The sequence below is a fragment of the Crocodylus siamensis genome, chromosome 3, assembly GCF_052110815.1.
Source record: "Crocodylus siamensis isolate JL-2025a chromosome 3, ASM5211081v1, whole genome shotgun sequence".
Taxonomy (NCBI): Eukaryota; Metazoa; Chordata; order Crocodylia; family Crocodylidae; genus Crocodylus; species Crocodylus siamensis.
This window is the reverse complement of record NC_143397.1, coordinates 198,628,627-198,647,456: the sequence shown is the minus strand read 5'-3', so window position 1 is coordinate 198,647,456 and position 18,830 is coordinate 198,628,627. Positions and strand designations below refer to the sequence as shown.

The 18,830-nt window shown below is 46.1% G+C and overlaps 1 protein-coding gene across 1 annotated transcript in view; it reads right to left on the bottom strand.

Annotated features, from left to right (window-relative positions):
• Positions 1-18,830, bottom strand: part of PREX2 (phosphatidylinositol-3,4,5-trisphosphate dependent Rac exchange factor 2) — a 300,944-nt gene that overhangs the window by 101,624 nt on the left and 180,490 nt on the right. Inside the window, exons 26-30 of the mRNA XM_090040116.1 lie at positions 17,881-18,060; positions 11,334-11,428; positions 5,777-5,859; positions 5,350-5,440; positions 1,714-1,842 (exon numbers count right to left, since the gene is read on the bottom strand). Of these exons, the coding sequence (XP_089896242.1) occupies positions 1,714-1,842; positions 5,350-5,440; positions 5,777-5,859; positions 11,334-11,428; positions 17,881-18,060 (578 nt within the window). The remainder of the gene's footprint in view (positions 1-1,713; positions 1,843-5,349; positions 5,441-5,776; positions 5,860-11,333; positions 11,429-17,880; positions 18,061-18,830) is intronic.

Below are 18,830 nucleotides of genomic sequence, written 5' to 3'. Positions count from 1 at the left end.
TGCCTGAGTAACAGGCTAACAAGGTAATTTGCTGGCACCTGCAGGTGGTCAGCTGACTGGAAGGAGGCACAAGAAAGCAGCCCAAGGCATCTGGCTGCCTGCTTTGCCATCTTCAAACACAGTAAGACTCTAGGGGCTCACAAAGTACCCAGAGATAAAGGGGTCTGGTAGTCTAAGGGGGGTTTGGCCCCCTTTAAGTTGGCCCTCTTAAAGATGCAGAGTACTGCCTTTATTATTAATATTATGTTGTAGCCCAGGGGTTTAGGTTTGTGTTATTCTTTGAACTGGTGGACCGGAAAGAGGCTAATAGGGGAGAAGGAGGCTTCATTGGAGGCATACAATTGTAAAGAACCCCAGCACCAGAGGGGCACAAGCTGCAAGGGGCCAGAGAGCCTAATGCCAGAGGAGCGTGAGCTGCAAGGGCCAGGGGCCCAGTAATAAGCGGAGTTTGTAGGTTAGTGGTTCAAAACCATACCCAACACAGTGGGTCTAGGCTGGAAGGCCAAGCTATATCAAAGGGGCAGAGTCCGAGTAGGCCAAGGCCCTAACGGAGCATAAAAGCAATGTAATGCCTGTGAGGCATGGGGCATGGTAAATGGGTGGTTGGAGCCAGGCAATTGGCTCATAAGGCCTGAAGTGCCTTGTGCTGCACTGTAATGAAGAGAGGCCTGGCAAAGGGCCTACAGATCAGAGAGCCTGAGTAAGTCCCAGTTCACTGAACCTAAGCGAAGGCTTGTGGGCAGCCTCTCAAGTTATTTTTTCCATCAAAGATGTGGCAGGTGAGATAAGAGGCAGAGCCTCCATGGTCACAGAGCCACCGGGGCATCACACTCCATGACAGGGACATGGACAATCTTCTCCTCCCTTATCTTAGGCCACCACTTGCTTAGGGTTTCCCAAATAGCCCCCTCCACAGATGAAATCCATGCTGTCCCCCCACCACCAAACAGGTGGTATATAGCCCAGACCCTAGTAAGAAGCCCAAGGCACAACATTAGTTCTCAAATGGAAATAAGCATATATAAGCTACTTACGGACAAAGTGGTTGGGCATGAGTAGGATATTAAAGGTCTCCAAAGGATCAGTGAAGACCCAAGTTTTCTTTTCTTTTCTTTTTTAAACCCCACAGCAGGATAGTACTTATATTCACAAGTACTACTCAGCTGCAGAGTTAATTAGTTTCCTGCAGCCTAATAGGGCCATATGTGTAGACTGGAGATGGTTACTATGGAGCTAATTAATCTACTCCACAGTAAACAACTCATGTAGATGTGCCCAGCATAAACAAAAGGGCAGGGAATGCAACACACCAAATGCCTTCAGAGAAGTGCTGAGCAGCCTAATTGTATCTGGGTCTACTCATAGTTTTTTTTTCCATTCAATAGCAAAGCTCCCTTGAGTTCAACAGAAATAATTAAGCTCCCTGACCTCAATGGCTGTTAAAATAACTCAGCAACAGCTCTTGAAGCTCCAAGTGTCTCTTGCACCACTCCCTCATATGGGACAATATTCCCTTTTGCATCTTTCCTTAGCCAGTCACTGAGATGTGCTTTTAAACTGCCCACTGTTATGTTTACTACTGAGATGGCTGTTGTGAAATTTTTAACTTTCCCACTGGCTTATAAACCATGCCTTGGGGGCAACTTAATATTGTTATACAATACCTCTGCATCCTGTCATTAACTGAGTGGTTATTATGTTTTTCTTACTGACCTTCAACAAATTTTCTAATGTTCTGTGCAAGATTTTGGACGCTGCTGGGAAGGTTCCAGGGGTCTTGCTTGATGTGAAGTCGTAACCTCTTTGGACAACTAAGTTTAGGCTCCATTTCCTGCTGAAACTCTACAGAGACAGAAAATACCTCTTCAGTTTAAGCATCCTTAGAAACCATCTTTAAGATACTATTTCTTTCCAGGTTGATTTTCCTAACTTAAGTAATAACACTTCTGATTCACAAAAACTGTTTCTTGACTGCTGATAGCTATAGTTATTTGTATCATTTACTTTACTTGTTTGCTCAATGTTGGCTTATTTTAAATTGATATAGGAATTTTGAATCATGAATAATTTCAAATACACATTTCACATTTCAAGACTTTCATGAATGCTCCAGAGTGGATATGATAGAGTTTTCTCAATAGTTGATTGTCAGTCTCACTCCTAGGTAGCAATCTGTTTGATGCAATCTAGCTACTCTATTATCAAGTGGCCAGGCTCTATAAGAATACCTACGTCTAGCAGCCAGCTTGGAAGAGCTGATTGTGTGTCCATTCCTTCCATAGTACATAACAAATTCCTTTACAATGAAATAAAATCTGGAGAAATAACTCTGGAATAGAGCTGCTGTGTGCCCATACCCATCCACTCAAATCATTAAAAGTGCTACTGATGGAAATGACATCATAAATAATGAAGGTGGAATATATATTCCCTTTTGTTTTATTTTCATTCTAAATCATCTTCATGTTCATATCCTCATACAATTAATGTTATGGAGTTATCTGCACATTTATTATATACAAGTATATAAAAGAATATTCGCCTTGGAGATATTTCTGGGTATTCAATCTGAAAGCAGTGAAAATACTGTTAAGTATAAATGACTGGTGAGTTCTATTCACTTGTATATATTAAAAAAATGTTCTGCCATCACAGTATTAACTTTTGAGCAGATTAATTGTAGGACAGGTGAAGGGGAAAGGCATGATGGCCAGAACAAGTCCGTGAATACTACTGAAAGATAAGACCTGTCTACTTGCACCCACTCAATGCACATAAGCAGAACCCCCTAGTCATTTGGGGCTGGAAAGCTTAGAAAGCACACTCAAGGCCATTCAGGCAAATATTGCCTAATCTGAATTGGACATGCCTTCTATTTCTTGTCAGCGCTCCTCACCTTGCTCTAAAAGCTGTACAGATATAGCCGCAGAGTGAGGTAATCAGTATACAGTAATGTAGCTCTATTCATTTCAAAGCAGTGATGCAGATTAACAAAAGCTAAGAATCCGGTCCACTGCCTATAATTTTATTCGGTGAAAGTTATATATATAGTCGCTAACTCATAATCCAAATCAACATGCAATAAAATTCTTTCTATTTTTCTCTCTGATAAACACACCCTTTCAAGAACATGCTTTTTGTTTAAGTATAATTATCTTGTAAAGTGAACACTTAGTCTCCAGTCCTACAAATATTTTCACACCTGCTTAATTATAAAGTCTATGTGGTGCTTGCTACGGCTCTGCAAAGCTTCAGCAGCTGATTCGATTCGGAGATTTGGACCAAATCTCTGAATCTGAATTGAATCAGGAGACCAATTAAAAGCTCCAAATTGATTTGAAGAATCCAAATTGATTCAGAAAAGCTTTGGAAAAGATTCAGCCATTTTGGAGATTTGGTCATAGACTAAACAAGCAGCTGATGCAGCTGCCTCCAGCCAGTAAATGTATTGGGATTGGGGGAGGAAGAGAAGGGGCATGGGGGAGGGATGGGGCTGGGACAAGCTGCCCAGCCGTTACTTAGGGAGGGGAGCGGGGGATGCAGGTGTGGCAGTGTGGGGAGCAGGGGCTCTGCCCTGCTGCTGCTTGCCCAGCCAGGGCAAGTGGCAGCAGTGCATAGCCCCCACTCCCAGTGCTGCAGCACCCCCATGTCAGCTTGAAGTGGGGGCAGGGCAGAGCCCCCACTCCCAATGCTGATGCAGGTACAGCAGTGCCAGGAGCAAGGGCTATGCTCTGCTGCCATTTGGAGCGAGCCACGCCTGCATCATGCCACAACCCCACACTGGCTGGACAAGTGGCAGCAGGGCATAGCCTCTGCAGCTCCCCCCACTGGGGCAGAGGCAAGCACAACTGGAGGAGCTGCAGGAGAAGCCCCAGGGCTGCCCTGCCCAACCCCAGCCCCCTCCTGGCCCTTTTTTTCTTTTTTTCTTTTTAAAGCCCCATACTCACCCAATCTGGCAGCGGTGATTGGGGTCTCTGAGGATTTGTGGCAGAGTCCCCCTGTACAGTGTGAGGCAGTGGGGATCGCCCCCCGCCACTTGGCAACTGCCTGATGGCGTGGGTGCAGCATGGCTTATCAGGGCACCGTGCACTGTCTAGGAGCTGGGGCAGCTCTACATGTCAGCCGGAGCCTGGCACCACTCAGTCCCAGTGGCCCCAGGTCCCAGGCAGAGCACGCCACCCAGCCAAGCCATGGACAGCTGCTGTGCGGGTGCCAGGCAGCAGAGGCGATCCTTGCTGCTCCCCACTGCCCCGTGCTGTGCAGGGGGACCCTGCCACATGTGCCCAGATGCCCCAGTTGCCCTGCTGCTCCAGCCAGTGTGTCTAGGGCTTTTTTTTTTTTTTTTTTTTTTTTTAAAGTGCCGGGAGGTTGGGCTGGGCTGGTTTGGGCTGGGGATAAGGCTGGGCAGGGCAGCCATGGGGGCTTCTCCCATGGCTCCCTCCTTCTGGGGAGAGGCAGGCACAGCCAGAGGAGCCACAGGAGAACCTGGAGCTGCCCAGCCATGCCTGTCTCTCCCCAGCTGATCCAAATCACCAAATCTCTTCAAATCAGCGCCAAATCCTCCAAAGCCTATTTGGCCAAATCTATTCGGGACAGTGATCTGAATCTATGAATCAAATCGTTGTCCTCAGAATCAGCCAAATCTGAATTGAATACTTCTCTATTCACACAGGCCTAATGCTTATGTACTTAAAGTTAAGCATTTACTTCACTGTTGGAAGGATTGAGGTCTTAAAACTGCTTTTAGGATTGTCTAAAGTGATGAATATTTTAAATAGAAAGCAATACTTTACTGCTGTCTCTTCTTTTTCAAACACAATTTTACAAACAGAAATTATGCACAGATGCTAAACACCAGGCATAAAATAACAATTAACTAAAAAAAATTCCAGTTCCCAATACAGAAATTACACAGACCAGATTAAAATACATGTAATATGTTAAACCTACTCTTTGTATCAAAGCCTCAGCTGTGTTATGTTCAGTTCAGAGGCTATGATTTGAGATTGACTCCCAAAAAAGCCATTTATGAAAGAATAATATTTATGAACATTCACTAAAAATATTTAAGAGTATTTATTAATAACATTTATGAATGATTAACATTTAATAGTTAATGCTTATGAGTATTTAGTTATATTTATTAAAATTTAGTAATATTTATGAAAGGAAAGTGAAAATGTAATCATTTTCCAACTAAGACCAAAAAAGATTTTGAAAAGCAATTTTTCCAAAATATGTCAGGAATTAATAAAATGATACTATTCTTTAGAGTCCATATGCTCATATACAACCACCTTGCATTCCTTTGTGCCATTTGTGAATTCTAGTGTTAGATTTAAATGTTACCTTGTAGGCCTCGTCCGGGTGTGAAATACTTTGTCTGTTCAAAGGCCCTCGCTACAGCAGGTCCTTTCAGAAGATTGACAATTGAGTCTACCTGTTGGGATCAAATTTCTGTAAGTGGAATACCCTTTTTATAGCCATGTATGCTCTAACAAAAATGGACAAGGGGAAAAGATACACTTAACTTTTAACTGAGTCTCTAAGAACTCAAGACTTGAGTCTGTTAGAATAAATCTTAGGAAATGTTCTTTTTGGTAATTATGGGTCAGCAGTCATATAATACAAATTATATATGACAACCAATTAAGTAATAGAAAGCTGAAGCAGTAAGAAAATATTCATTTGCTCATTTGCTACAACTAATTTTACTTAGACAGCTTGAGTATACATCAATATTATTAAAAAGACTAAGAAAAAAGCCCCCTCGTACCTGACCAAAAAGATGCTCCAAACAGCTATGGAGTTTGTCCTGTTTATCATGAGAAATGCGAACACTTAAGGGAAGTTCATCACCTGTGTGTAAAACAGTTCTACAATCAAAGTCAGCTTCATGTTTCAGTACAGATTTTAAGCACGCCATGGGTCTCAGCCACTTAACTACACACATAAGTTGATGCTTAGTAGGTTGCTAAGGCTAGATCCAGCTTTTAGACTAGGAATCTGAAAGTTAAGTGCTTCAGCACCTAATTTGTAGGTTCCAAGACCCCAGTCTGGAATCCTATTAGGCACCTATATTTCCCTGTATTTTATATTAAAGAGTCAATGAATAAAATAGAACAGCAGTCACCAGAATGTAGAACTGCCTATTCCAAACTAAGACTAGGTACAGACATCCAAAAAAGCCTGCAGCAGATTTGAACTTATGTGGGTTTCTCTATGTGAACTACACTAATTCAGGAGTCAAAAGAACACCAGTTCACTCTTTCATGGGGTAGGGGCACAAAGCCTGCCTGCACTGTCCAGGCCAACAGCTTGGGGGTACTCCTGCATGCTTTTCAGTGTGCCAGAGACTGCTGAGGGCAGCTGAATGCAGCAGAGCAGCAGCCACCGCTGCCTGGCTGCCTGGCACATACCTCTCCCCACTGCCCTGCCACCTGTCAGGCTGCTGTCAGCTGCAAGCAGCCAGCAAAGAGAGGCATACTTGCCCCTGCTTGGGGCAGCATGGGGTCCCTGGGCTTTGTTCCAGGTGGGAGCACAGGGGGACACCTTCTTAATGGCTCTATTTCCACTTACTCTTGACTTTATTTCCACTTACTCTTGACTTTTTCTCAACCCCTTTGGAGCGGAGTTTGCTTATTTGTTTGCAAATGGAGCCACAGGGCTGAGAGCGGCTGTGGCTGTCCTGTTGTGGGGAGAGGTTTCCCTCAACTCCCCTTCCCTCCCATCACCACCCACATCCTTCAAACTCAACCGCATATGGCAGACCCAGTCCTTGTGGCCAAGTGTGCTCATCACTCTGCCTTTCAACTCACCTTTCCCCCAAAATTTTCCAGGCCTGATCCAAAGCTCCCGTGAGTCAACAGGAGCCTTGGCTGGGCTGTGGGTCAGACCCTTAGAGGTTTCTTCCATTTCCTGCACCCCTGCCCAAAGGCTTCCTCCAGATCTCTCTCCCTCCTACCTCACACTTCCCCAGCCTCTGAAGTGGAGCCCACAGAAGGCTTGTTTTTGGCCAGCCCCCCACCATGTGAACACATGTGCAGCAGACAAGCCAGCCAGGGTGGGGGTGCCCCTGCACATGCAGCTGATGAACCCTGTGATCCTGGGACCCAGGAAGGAGGGAGCTGGCACCCCACTCCTTTCTGCACCGGCAAGGGAGGGCATGGGCATGAGCCCAGAGCTGCTAGAGGCAAAGACTTAAACAGCTGAGAATGGTGGGGGTGGTGTGTGTGTGTATATGCATGCATGTGCACATGTGTGTCCATCCCCACATCTCAGACCGGGAGTGGTGGGGATCCTAGATCAGCATTTTGCTTGCAGCTGCCACATCAGATGGAGAGCCCTGAATAATAAAGACAAGCTTGAGAGTAGCAGGGGAGCTGGCTGAGTTGACATCAAGGAACAATGCCTGTGCCAGCAGCACTGACACATGCACACAGGCATGTGCACCCCCACACACAGCCACTTCTCTCACTCCTCAGTGTTACTTACACACGTGCACACTCACACACAACTGTGCTCTGATACTCAGCTCCTTAAAGGGACAATGGCCTTTCTGCCTTAGGCACCCAGGGAAGGAGTATCCCCTACCCCACCCCCATCCTCAGCCAGCTGCTGTTGCCACTGCAGGATCAGGCATGGGGAAAATTTGTCTGACTGCTTCTGGCTGACTAACACACACACCCCTCCACCCCACCAAACCCCATGCCATATCCTGCCAAGCACCAGTGCCAGAATCAGTAGCAGTAGCTCAGGAAAATGGTAGCTGCAGCTCCAATTTCCACCCCTCCATGCCACAGCCCCACACACACAGGGCACAGCAGCCTGCAGCCATCATTTGTTCACTCTGGCTGCCCTGCCCTGCCCTGTTGCTACTGCCTGCTAGGGCTCTGAGGGACCCAGTCCTTCCAACTGCAGAGCATCATTGACCCTCACCTGGGGAACTTATATAAAAATAGAAAGAAATACAGAAAAATACAGATAGAAAAATAGAAAAATACAGAGCTACAGATGCTTCCTCCTACCACCTGAGGCTGACAGCTCAGAGCAGCCAAGCAAGAAACAAGTTCCAGCACACCTCTGTGTGAAGTGGGGAGTGGGCAGTCACAAAGGTACCCAAGATGCTGGCAGACTGTGACCTAACTTAAGTCAGCAGGGGATCTGGAGTTCAATCGACTGGTCTAACCTAAACCTATTCAGTCTGATAATACATACATCCAGGTCTATCTTATATCGGGTTCCGCCATTTTTAAACAGTCTATGTGCCTTGAACTTCTGTTTACTTACAGGTGTAGGCCAGTTTTCAGTTGCTTATACTGGTTTGTGTGTAACATCTATACCTGGCCTAAACAGACTAACCAATAACTTACAAAGCTATGCTTCCTCTTGCTCACACTATCCCTGCCCCAGTTAATCCTGAACAGTTTTCTGCACAATAGCATAGATTCCAAAGGAAGGGAGAAGTGTTCCCACTGAGACTAGTGTACAGGATGGAGATTACGACTCTCTGCTAGGAGGTGGGGGAATGTAGGCTTGAATCCCATCCAGGTTGTAGAGGGAACTGGGCACGTGGTTCCAGCTCCTGGACAATTATACATATCCCCCTCAGAGGACTTCTGCTTCCTTTATGATACCAAACGGGTTTAACCAAGTGCTAGGTATTCAGCTGTTCTGGCTAGGGCAGCTTTATATGTGCACTTGAGGAATTTACAGGTCAAACAAGGAAGTGCCTCATAAATAAATCACCTCCAGAATTAGGCAGAAGCTGAGCAGGCATTTTTGGTATTACAATTTTGGTTTAATATTCCTAAATAGTGATTAAGCTTTTTAAAGGATTTAGCCCTTAGTCTTTTCTGTATGTACTACTTCACACTCATATGTCAGTTTCTTTCCTATAGTATTTTTAAAATTCAGCAAGTGAAAATTAGTAAGAAAAACATTTTGCATTTTTACATCTTTCATGCGAGGCTCTCACATCACCCCTCCTGAAGCACAGAATTTCTGTATTATTATACTTGCATATAAACTCACAGAAACGTTAATCACTTGGAAAGGGTGCAGAGCTAATTTGTGGCATTCCTGCCAAAATGGCTGGCCCCTACTGACTTGGGGTATAGACAGGCATTCATTTAAAGCACTAAGTATCTCCAGGATTCTCCTGTGGCTTGTATATAATACCAAAGATGCTGACACAACAGGAACATATATTTTTTTGCAATGCAGAAGGGCTTAGAAGGTGGATTCCTGCCATGTTTCTGTTGTAGGTAGGAGAGGACAAAACAAAAAATCCGCCTGGCAACCTATAAGCCCAACTCTGCTTCCCTAGGAACAGAAGAGTTTGGCTTGAACAACAGACTCTCTGGAGATGTGGTAGGGGGTGAGAGGCAAAGAGCAAAGTCTCCTGGGATGCTGGAGGACAAAGACACAACCTGTGGCACTATGATTAATTGTATGACTAACTGTATTGGCATTTCATGTGGCGCCAAAAACCATCATGTTGCAATAATTGCTGTGGGAAACAGCTAACATTTCATCACCATGTTTTATCCACGACAAACCACTTGCAAAACTGTAGTCTCTCTTTCTGCAGTACTAAAAGGGTGCATTTTTTGCTACAAATAGAATGCCTGTCCATGGCCTCAGTGATTATTACTCTTACCTAGAAGGGGGAAGACTTGGGTCCTAGGCCCTTCTTGCTATAACACCTCCCACCTTCTAAGTCAGAGGTTAGCCTGGTTGGAAGCAATCCCTACTCCTGTTGAATTTGGCTTGCTGTTCATGCATTTTTCCAATTAACCCAATGGGGGTTGGACTAGATGGCACATGAGTTTCATAGTTTCAGAGTTAGTAGGGTCGGAAGGGACCTGAGCAGATCATCAAGTCCGACCCTCTGCCATGGGCAGGAAAGAATGCTGGGGTCAAACAACCCCTGCTAGGTGATTATCTAGCCTCCTTTTGAAGACCCCCAGGGTAGGGGCGAGCACCATTTCCCTTGGAAGTTGGTTCCTGATCCTAGCCACCCTGACTGTGAAGTAGTGCTTCCTGATGTCTAGGTCCCCTCCAATCCTACACTAAACAAAAAGCTATGCAGAACTTGACACTAAATCAAAAAGCTAAGCAGAACTTGGAAGCAGGGACCAGAGCTCAAGGCTCTCCTTCCTTCCTTCCTCCCTCTCCAAGGAAGTGTTATGTTGCCTCTTGCTTGCTCTTCCTGTGGTTCCAGGAATCTTGCAACCCTTTATGTGCAGTGACCAGCTTCAATAGCAGGGGCAGAAAATGCCTTCAGTCCAGCTGAGCTTCAAGCCTGGCAGTAGAAAAGTTTCCTAGGATAGGGGAAATGTGGGGTTCAACATCTGCAGGTATAGATGGCCTATGGAGGGAAACTGCTCTAACTGCTAGGCTATTATGTAAAGGTAGCCACTGCACTACTGATTTTCAGCAATAAAGAACTTGGACACTGACCTCTGTTAGTATATGATACATGTGGCCTTAGAATACCTACCAGAGACTGGCCCCTTCTAAGGACTCATGCACTAATTTCTCAAAAAGCCTTAGGTACCTGAATAGGTTCTTTGATGAAAATGTAAGCTGCCTATAGTATCCTGGAGACCTCATTTAGGAGGGGTTACTATGCACCAGTCTCTTGGACTTATAATAACTGGATACATCTACCACCTTTTGATGCCCATTTTCCTTTATGCATCTCTACCCCTGACTGACACATACATCCTCATTCAACATTTCTCATCCTCATTCAACATGTCAGCTTGTACAAAAAATTCTTGCTATTAGTCCCTAAGTACATAACCCTGCACTTTGTGCTTTTAAATTGCATCCCATTTCTATTAGATTCTGAGATTATTTAAACTGAATTTGCTCATACTTGACATGAAGTAGAACATTATGATTAATGTGCCTTTTTGTGGTCTTCCTCTTGAACATTTGTACACAGTGGCATTTTGTATTCTGAATCTTGCCTTTTTTGCCTGAGATTGTGTTCCCTATTTACCTAAAATTCCTTCTATTTCAAGCACCATAATGCACTTGCCAAGGCCACAGTGGGGAGGTGGTTAAAATTAGTCGGTCTCTGACAGCTTTAACTAATTCAATCTATTTGCAGTGGGACTGGAAGGTTGGCTTTGTTATACAGAAAGGCAGCACATGCTAAACAAAGCAAAATCATACATTCTTAACACCTACAGTAAAGAAGAGAATTTACAAAAATAGGCATATGTGGAAAAAAAAACTTTAAAATGCACGAATCCCTAAAAACTTCCACCAGAACTAATGAAAGATTGTTTTTTTTTAAAAAAAAAAAAAAAAAAGCTTACCTGAATCCATTTCATCACTGTGAAAGTAAGAACTGCATTGGCTACTGCAAATGCTGGTGAATGAGGCAATGGAGTTTCTGTTGCTATTGCAATCACTTGAAAAACAAAACAGAAAATAAAACAGTATGTCCTAATACATGTACTCTATCAAAGTATTACATTTGCATCAGCTTTCATTCTTTTTATTTTCTTCTCAGACTAAGAAAGTCTTTCAGAATATTTTATCCTTCACTTTATTTCTCTCTGATAACTAGAACAGATACTTCAACAGTCCACACTTCATCTGTGTGTGAATAAGCAGTTGCTCATAGAAAATATGTAGTTCCACATGCAGCCTTCCCTACCAACTCTTCAAGCATACGAGTCACTGTTTTGGAGATGTGGCCTCAAATGTGTTAATTTCTCCACATTTCAGTTCTGTACTCCTAGCATCTAATTATTATAAATAATGAAGCACAGTTACTTGAGACTTGCTAACAAAAATATAATGAAGGTAGAAAAGAATTAAACAAAATAGTTAAAAAAGACAATTCTCACTTTCAAACAAGCCATAGTTTATAGTCCCCATCTCTCTAAAATAGTTGCAGTGGAACAAGATAAGTATGGGTGGACCTTCACATCTGCATGAGGTCATGGTGACCTCACTAGAAATTACACTAAAAGAGTTTTTAAAAATACAGCTATTGCAAGTACATCTCAAAATGCATTAGAACCCATAAGCTTTAAGAAGAACTAACTCAACCACAACTTCAAATCAGCAAAAGTGTCTGGTTAAAATGTAAAAATGATCAAAGGTGGAAGTAATTATCCACAAAGTCCCATCAATATTAGAGAAATGCATGAAAATAGACCTAGAGCCTATAGACATAGACACACAAATCATGTAGTCCATTATGAATAAGAAATGCATTCTGAACTTGTAGCCAATGTAAGAAGAAGGGCAAAAAAAAATTAAAAGGGAATGTGAGGATATAATTAGGGTTCTGTCCACTAAACAGATTAAAAGACATTAGTAACAACATACTACTTTAACTGGTTAATGGCACAAAAAATTTAAACATTCTATACATGCTAAGTAATTACTGTACAATAAAAATGGCCAATCAGCTGCACCATTGTTGCTTGAAAAACCACAGAACATTTTTGTAGCTGGTTTCTATCAAGCTTTAGTTTGAATGTATTGCATGTCATGCATGGAGTGAGAGTGTTTAGCCAGATCCTTCAGCATACCAGAGTACACTTCTCCCTTCTTCCCCCTCTCCTGCAGGGGGACAAGGACTAGAGACAGAAGTTACAAATTGGTGAAAGTAATCGGAAACTGACTTAAACCTGTAACAGAACAGAAGTTCAGGGCACATAAACCACTTGTAAAATGGCCAAAATCAGTTTAAGATAAACCTAGTTGCATGTTGTATCAGACTTAACTGGTTTAGGTCTAACCGGTTTATGGAACGTCTGTCTCAGATCCCTTCCCAATTCAAGTTAATTTACTGTCCCCCAGGATGCTTTGCAGCCCTGGGCTATGGTGTCTGCTCCAATGGTGCAGGGACACCTTCGCCTGCTTCCTGCCTGCACCTGTCACTCTATAAGGACAGGTGGGTGGGGGAAGAGGACAGGGGAACAGATCCCCAGACCCCTCTAGCCTGAGTCCACACAACACATGGGGGGAGGGAAATCCCCTGTGCTGGGGCCTTTTTGACTCTCAGCAGACCTTCCCCTTTCCAGCTGCTGTTTGCTTCAGCAGCTGCCACAAGAGGAAGGGAGAAGAAGAAGTCCTTCCAGCCAGATACCTGCCTCTGCAGCCCAGCATGGGGGCACTACGAAGCCCCCACCTTGCAGGGCGTGCCCTCACTCCTGTCCAGGATCCCCCAGCTCCAGGCATTCCCAGGGAGCTGAGGGGAATTCTTCCCCTCCTGAACTCCAGAGCTGTTTACTTTAGTTCCTGCGAATCTCAGGCAGCCTCAGGGAGTGGAGAGAAATTCTCCTGCTCCTCCTCAGCTGATTTTGCCTAAGCTGCTATGAGTCTGAGACAAAACTAGTTTCAGGGGAGTGGAACAAGTTCCCTCTGCTCCCTGAGGGTGCCCAGGGCCATCCCTGAGACTGACAGAGACTAAGGCAAGCAGCTTGTGTTTGGGAGGGGAAGAACTCCCCTCAGCTCCCTGGGGCTGTGCTGGGCTGGGGTGGGGGGAAGCCCCCCGAGGCTGGGGCTCCCCAGTGCCCCCATGGTGGGCTGCATGGGCAGGCACCCAGCCCAGAGAATGACTTCTCCCTCCCTCCTGTGGCAGCAGCTGAAGCAATCAGCAGCTGAGAAAGGGAACTGTGGGGAAGGGATTCCTCTCAGCTCACCAGGGCTGCCTAGGCTGAGGAACCCAGGCTGAGGGAAACCCTTCAAGGAGGAGGCTCCCCCAAGGTGGGCCAGCACCTTGATAGGGGGATCCTTAACATAAGCAGAAGAAGGGGGAGTTACTAGGACTCAGCCTCCCCAAATGCAGGGCAGCAAGTATAGGCACAGGGCATCCCGGCCACAGGCTGCTGCAGCAGGGGAGGAGGGGCGTACACACTCAGATACCCCATGGAGCCAGGATCGCAGCCCCAGTATGTGGCTGGCCAGCACAGCAGGTAAGTTTCAATCTACTTTCTTTGTGACTGGGCTTGAGGGAGGCCAGATCAAGACCCCCACAGTGCAGGAGGGAGTGGGGCAGGGGCAAATCATTCACCCCTGCCCCACTTCCTCTTGTACTGTGGGGAATGTCCCATGACCCAGCCTGGCTGGCGCCCCATTCACTGTGAGCCAGGTTGTAGGACAATTACAGCCAAGCAGCTCATCCAGGGGCATGAGGACAGAAGGGCTTCCACTGCTGCATGCACTGTGGGGGAGCCAAGGGGGGCACGTGCCCCCCAATCTATGCATGGGGCAGAGGTGGCTGCTGCTGCATGTCGCACTTTGCTCCCTGCTGCAGTTGCCCCTGGAGTGGCACAACGCCACTCCTGTTCCACCGCCAGGCTGCTCCATTCCTCCTGCCCACCCAGCAGTGGAATGCACATGGCGTTATGCAGCTCTCAGGGCAGCACAGCTCAAAGCACAGTGGCAGCTGCCTCTACCCCACACACAGATGAGGGGGCATGTGCCCTCTGGGTGGGCCTCTGCTTGTCCCACTCAGCCCAGCCCAGCAGGGGCCCCATTCACCCCAGTCCCTGTTCCTGCCTGTGTCCCATCCTCACTGCTGGGGCCTCTATCTGCACCCCCATGGCCCTTTCCCCTCCCGCACAGACTTATGTGCTGGGGGGACATAGGTGCACTTAGACCCCCCCCCCTTCAAATTTTTCTCCCTCTATGTTCTTTAGCACCCTGTTGGGGAGACACCAGGGGTTCGGGACACTTGCCTGGGCTGGCAATGGCCAGCAGGCTGAGAGACATTCTCAAGTGCCCCTGTCTACTGGCCTGGGGAAGTGCAGGCTTGCCCCTGCCTTTCCCAACTGAAAACTGAACATCAGCTCAGTTGGTTATCAGTTCAACCTACACACCTTAGAGGAAGCTACCTAGATTGAATCAATTCTGCCTCAGGCTTTTTGACTCTCTATACTAAGCCTCTGTGACTCATGCTCAACTCCGCCACCCCTGAGTGCAGTAGCAGAGAATGGCATACCTTACTGTCCCTCATCCCTTTCTTCAATCAGCTTTAAAGGCTGCTTCTTTGGGTGCAGAAAGAAGTGCAGCTCCCGCCTGTAACTTAGAATACTTTGCAGTAAGCATTCTGAGTTACAATGACCCCTGCTTAACAAAACAGAAGTTCACCCTTAGTTCCAGGGGGGAAGGAAACCTAGCTGCTGGCTGCTAGCTGCTGGCCCCTCCTCTCTCCCAGCCTGTCCCTGTTTCAGAATGGTAGGGGGAAAAACGGAGGAAAGGGAACTTGTTCTAGGGGTTCTCCAGCCTGTGCCGGAAGGTGGGGTGGGTGAATTGGAGACCCTCCCCACCTCAGGAGGGCTACAATACACCCACCCCACCCTCCAGCAGGGGCTGAAAAAATCCCAGGCCAAACTCCCTCCTCTTCCTTTCTCCCTTCCCATTTTGAAAACAGCACAAAGCTGGGAGGCAATGCAGACAGAACTTACAGAAGACGCTATATTTTGAAACATCTTTATCTGACCTCTTACGTAATGAGGGTTCAGATTTTCACCCAACCACCCATTTTTGAAGCTGTTTGAAGTTGTGCACTTGTGTTTGGTCATGGCTATAGACCATTTTCCATGGCCAGATAGTATGTATATTCTTACTTCTCTCTACGCCCTTTAAGAAACCATTAGCACCTCTGTAAAAGCTAAGGAGTAAACAACCAGATAACATGCTTTACATGTCTGACATAGGGGAGGAAATTTGTTCAGAAACCTGTGGACAGGGCTAGCACATACACAAAAGCACCCCAATAGGTCCCTGAGGAGTTTTAAACCCACCGTTTCTTCCTCCCCGACCCCCGCCCTTTACATGGGCTTCCCATTGCTGCACAAGAGTTGGGGGAACAGCTCCTTTACCCAGAGAGAGCTCAGCTGACTTCTCATTCCCAGCACAGATGAAGAGAGGGATGACAGCCCCTAACAGCAGCTCTCTAGCGCCCCTTTCTCAAGATTCTTTCACACACACCCCCCGGATAGCTTTCCCTCTGAACGTGAAACAGGTCACAGGGTGTTACAGTTTCCGTCAAGTGATGTTACCTATTGCTTCATGGAAACAAACATCTGCCGGGGGCCTTAGAAATGAGATGCCCAACAATGTTTAGACTACAATGCTATGGGAGTTCAGATTTTGATTCAAATATCTTATAGAATTCAACCACCACCCTAGCCCTACCATGAGCCCATGTGGCACAGTCTCAAATCCAGAGCTAGAGCTGCTACTACCATGGCCCTGGAGCTGGAACTGCCACCACCAGCACCATGCAGGGCTGTGCAGTATGATCCTGGAGCCACCGTCATAGGGCCGCTGCATACCAGGAGGCTCTGCAGCACAGCCCTGAAGTCCCAGAGTGGCTGCCTTGCATAGCACAGCCCTGGAGTGGCAGGCATCCACTTTGAGACTGTGCTGCTCACAACAGCTACTCCACTGCTTGTGGGACACAAGCTGGAACAGGCACCCCATGCAATGTGTGGGGCCATTTAGCATGCTCCACATGCTGCCCATTACACCTGTGCGAAGCGGCTAGTATTCGCTTCAGATTTGGCCAATTTGGGGGACAGTGATTCAATTCGATAATTTGAATCACAGTCCTAAATTGATTCAGTTGAATCTGATTCAGACATTTGGCTGCTGCTGAATCTCTGAATCACTCTGAACCCTTCCCCGCCCTTTCTCCCAGCCCTAGCAATAGCTGCCCCACCAGCCCCAGCTTCGGACACTTTGAAGGAAAAGCCCCAACTCACTGGGTGCTGCCAGGTGGGAGGCACTCCACGAGCCCCCGCAACCCTCCCCCACTGTCCCAGCCCCTCCCCTGTATGGCTATCCTGCCTGCCCCAGCTCCAGCTCTTTAAGAAAAAAAAAACCCAAACCCCTGGACTCACAAGGGGGGCAATCCCCACTGCCCTGCACTACATAGGGGGCTCTTCACAAGCTCCCCAAAGCCCTGAGGCTGCTGTAGGAGCTGGTGAGTCCTGGGGTTTTTCTCAGTTTTTGTTTTCTTAAAGGGCCAGTGCTGAGGTGGGCAAGGCAGGCGTGGGGGGGCCGGAGGAGCAAGGGGGGTTAGGGGCTTATGCAGAGACCCCCACACAGTATGGGGCATCGGGGATTGCCCCCCCTGCCCAGTAGCACCCAGTGAGTGGGGACTTTTTTTTAAAGCACCAGGAGCTGGGGTGAGTGGGGCAGCCATGGAATGGAGCCTGGCAGGGGTCCCCCCATGGTCCCCTCCCCCCTCCACCAGCCGCCCCCCTCCCTGACCCCTAATTACCAGCTCTGAGTCCAGATCCAGCTCCCCAATGCAGCAGGCAGGGACTGCCCGAATCATCAAAGCTCTTTGAATCTTTTCTGAAGATTTGGAGAGCTTTGAATCAATTTGGACCTTTTTATTGGTCCCTTGATTCGATTCAGATTTGGAGATTTGGCCACTGAATCAGGCCAAATCTCCTCCAAATCAAATCAGCATCCAAAGCTTCACACAGCTTCATGACTGCCCATGGGTCACTCCAGTCCACTGGTCATATGTTTGACACCCCTGAAATAAAACTTTTTGGTTTGGGTCCAATTTCCCTAAGTGGAGATACAACAGAAATTGTTTCTGTATTCTGAATCATCATCTCACAGAATGATCCACAACTCTTGTTACATTTCCCTGTGAAGTTCAGGGATATTCAGATCTGGAGTTCTAATAAAGGCCCATTGCACAGTGTTACCACAAGAGGTTTTACAAAAAAGTAGTCCACTTTGATGACTAAGTTATAAAAAAGTTTCCTTTTGTAAGAGATAAGAACTATTATAGTTTGATATTCCATTTTGACCTGCTATGCTACATCTTGCTGTTATATTAAAGACTGAAACAAAAAATACTTTTTGTGCCATTACCTGTATGAATCCCTATTGCTGATGGTGTCGTGGCCAGAATCTTCCTGCTCATCACCAGCTACATTAAAACAGACCTTTTTCCCATTCTTTTCTCCCTTGTCATTGTCACTGTCTGCTTGTATTAAAGCCTCGGGTGTTTTACGTTCTAATTTGGGAGAATAGGTTATCGAAGAGAGGAGACTGCAATGTAAAAAACAACATTAAAGAATTAGCCGTGTACCAAATAACTATTAGCATTAAACTTCCTCCAGCAATGTTATGCTAAATGTCTTTGTTCGTCCTTTCCATTATTTTGTGACAAATAAAAAGAAGGCTCAACATGTTAAATTTATTTTCATATCCACTTAAAAAGAATGGCAAATTAAAGCGAAAAAATAACATACTTCATAATAAAAAAAATTAATGAGCCAAATTCATGCTTCAAATAAACGTAACACATTAGCGTTTCAAAACACTAAATACAGTGATAAAGCAGTGATTCTCTCAGAAGTAAAAGATTACCATAGTATATTCTTGAACTTTTGGGCCCAAATTCTTAATTAGGATGACTTGTTTTTAAAACGATTTTTATATTTTCTGCAAACACCTAGCAAAATAACTTGAAATACTCCTCTGTATTATCATAGAATCATAGAATCAATGAGTTCGAAGGGACCTAGACAGATCATCTAGTCTGACCATCTGCCATGGGCAAGAAGGAGCACTGGGGGTGGCAGGGATCATAAGACCCCAGCCACGTGCCTATCCAGTCTCCTCTTGAAGATTTCCAGGGAAGGTGAGAGCACCACCTCTCTAGGAAGTCTATTCCAGGCTCTGGCCACCCTTACAGTGAAGGAGTTCTTCCTAATATCTAACCTAAACCTATCCTCCCTCAGCTTGTGACCATTGTTCCTGGTGACTCCAAGGGGGGCCCTGGTGAACAGACTTTCCCCGAGTCCCTGCTGCTGGCC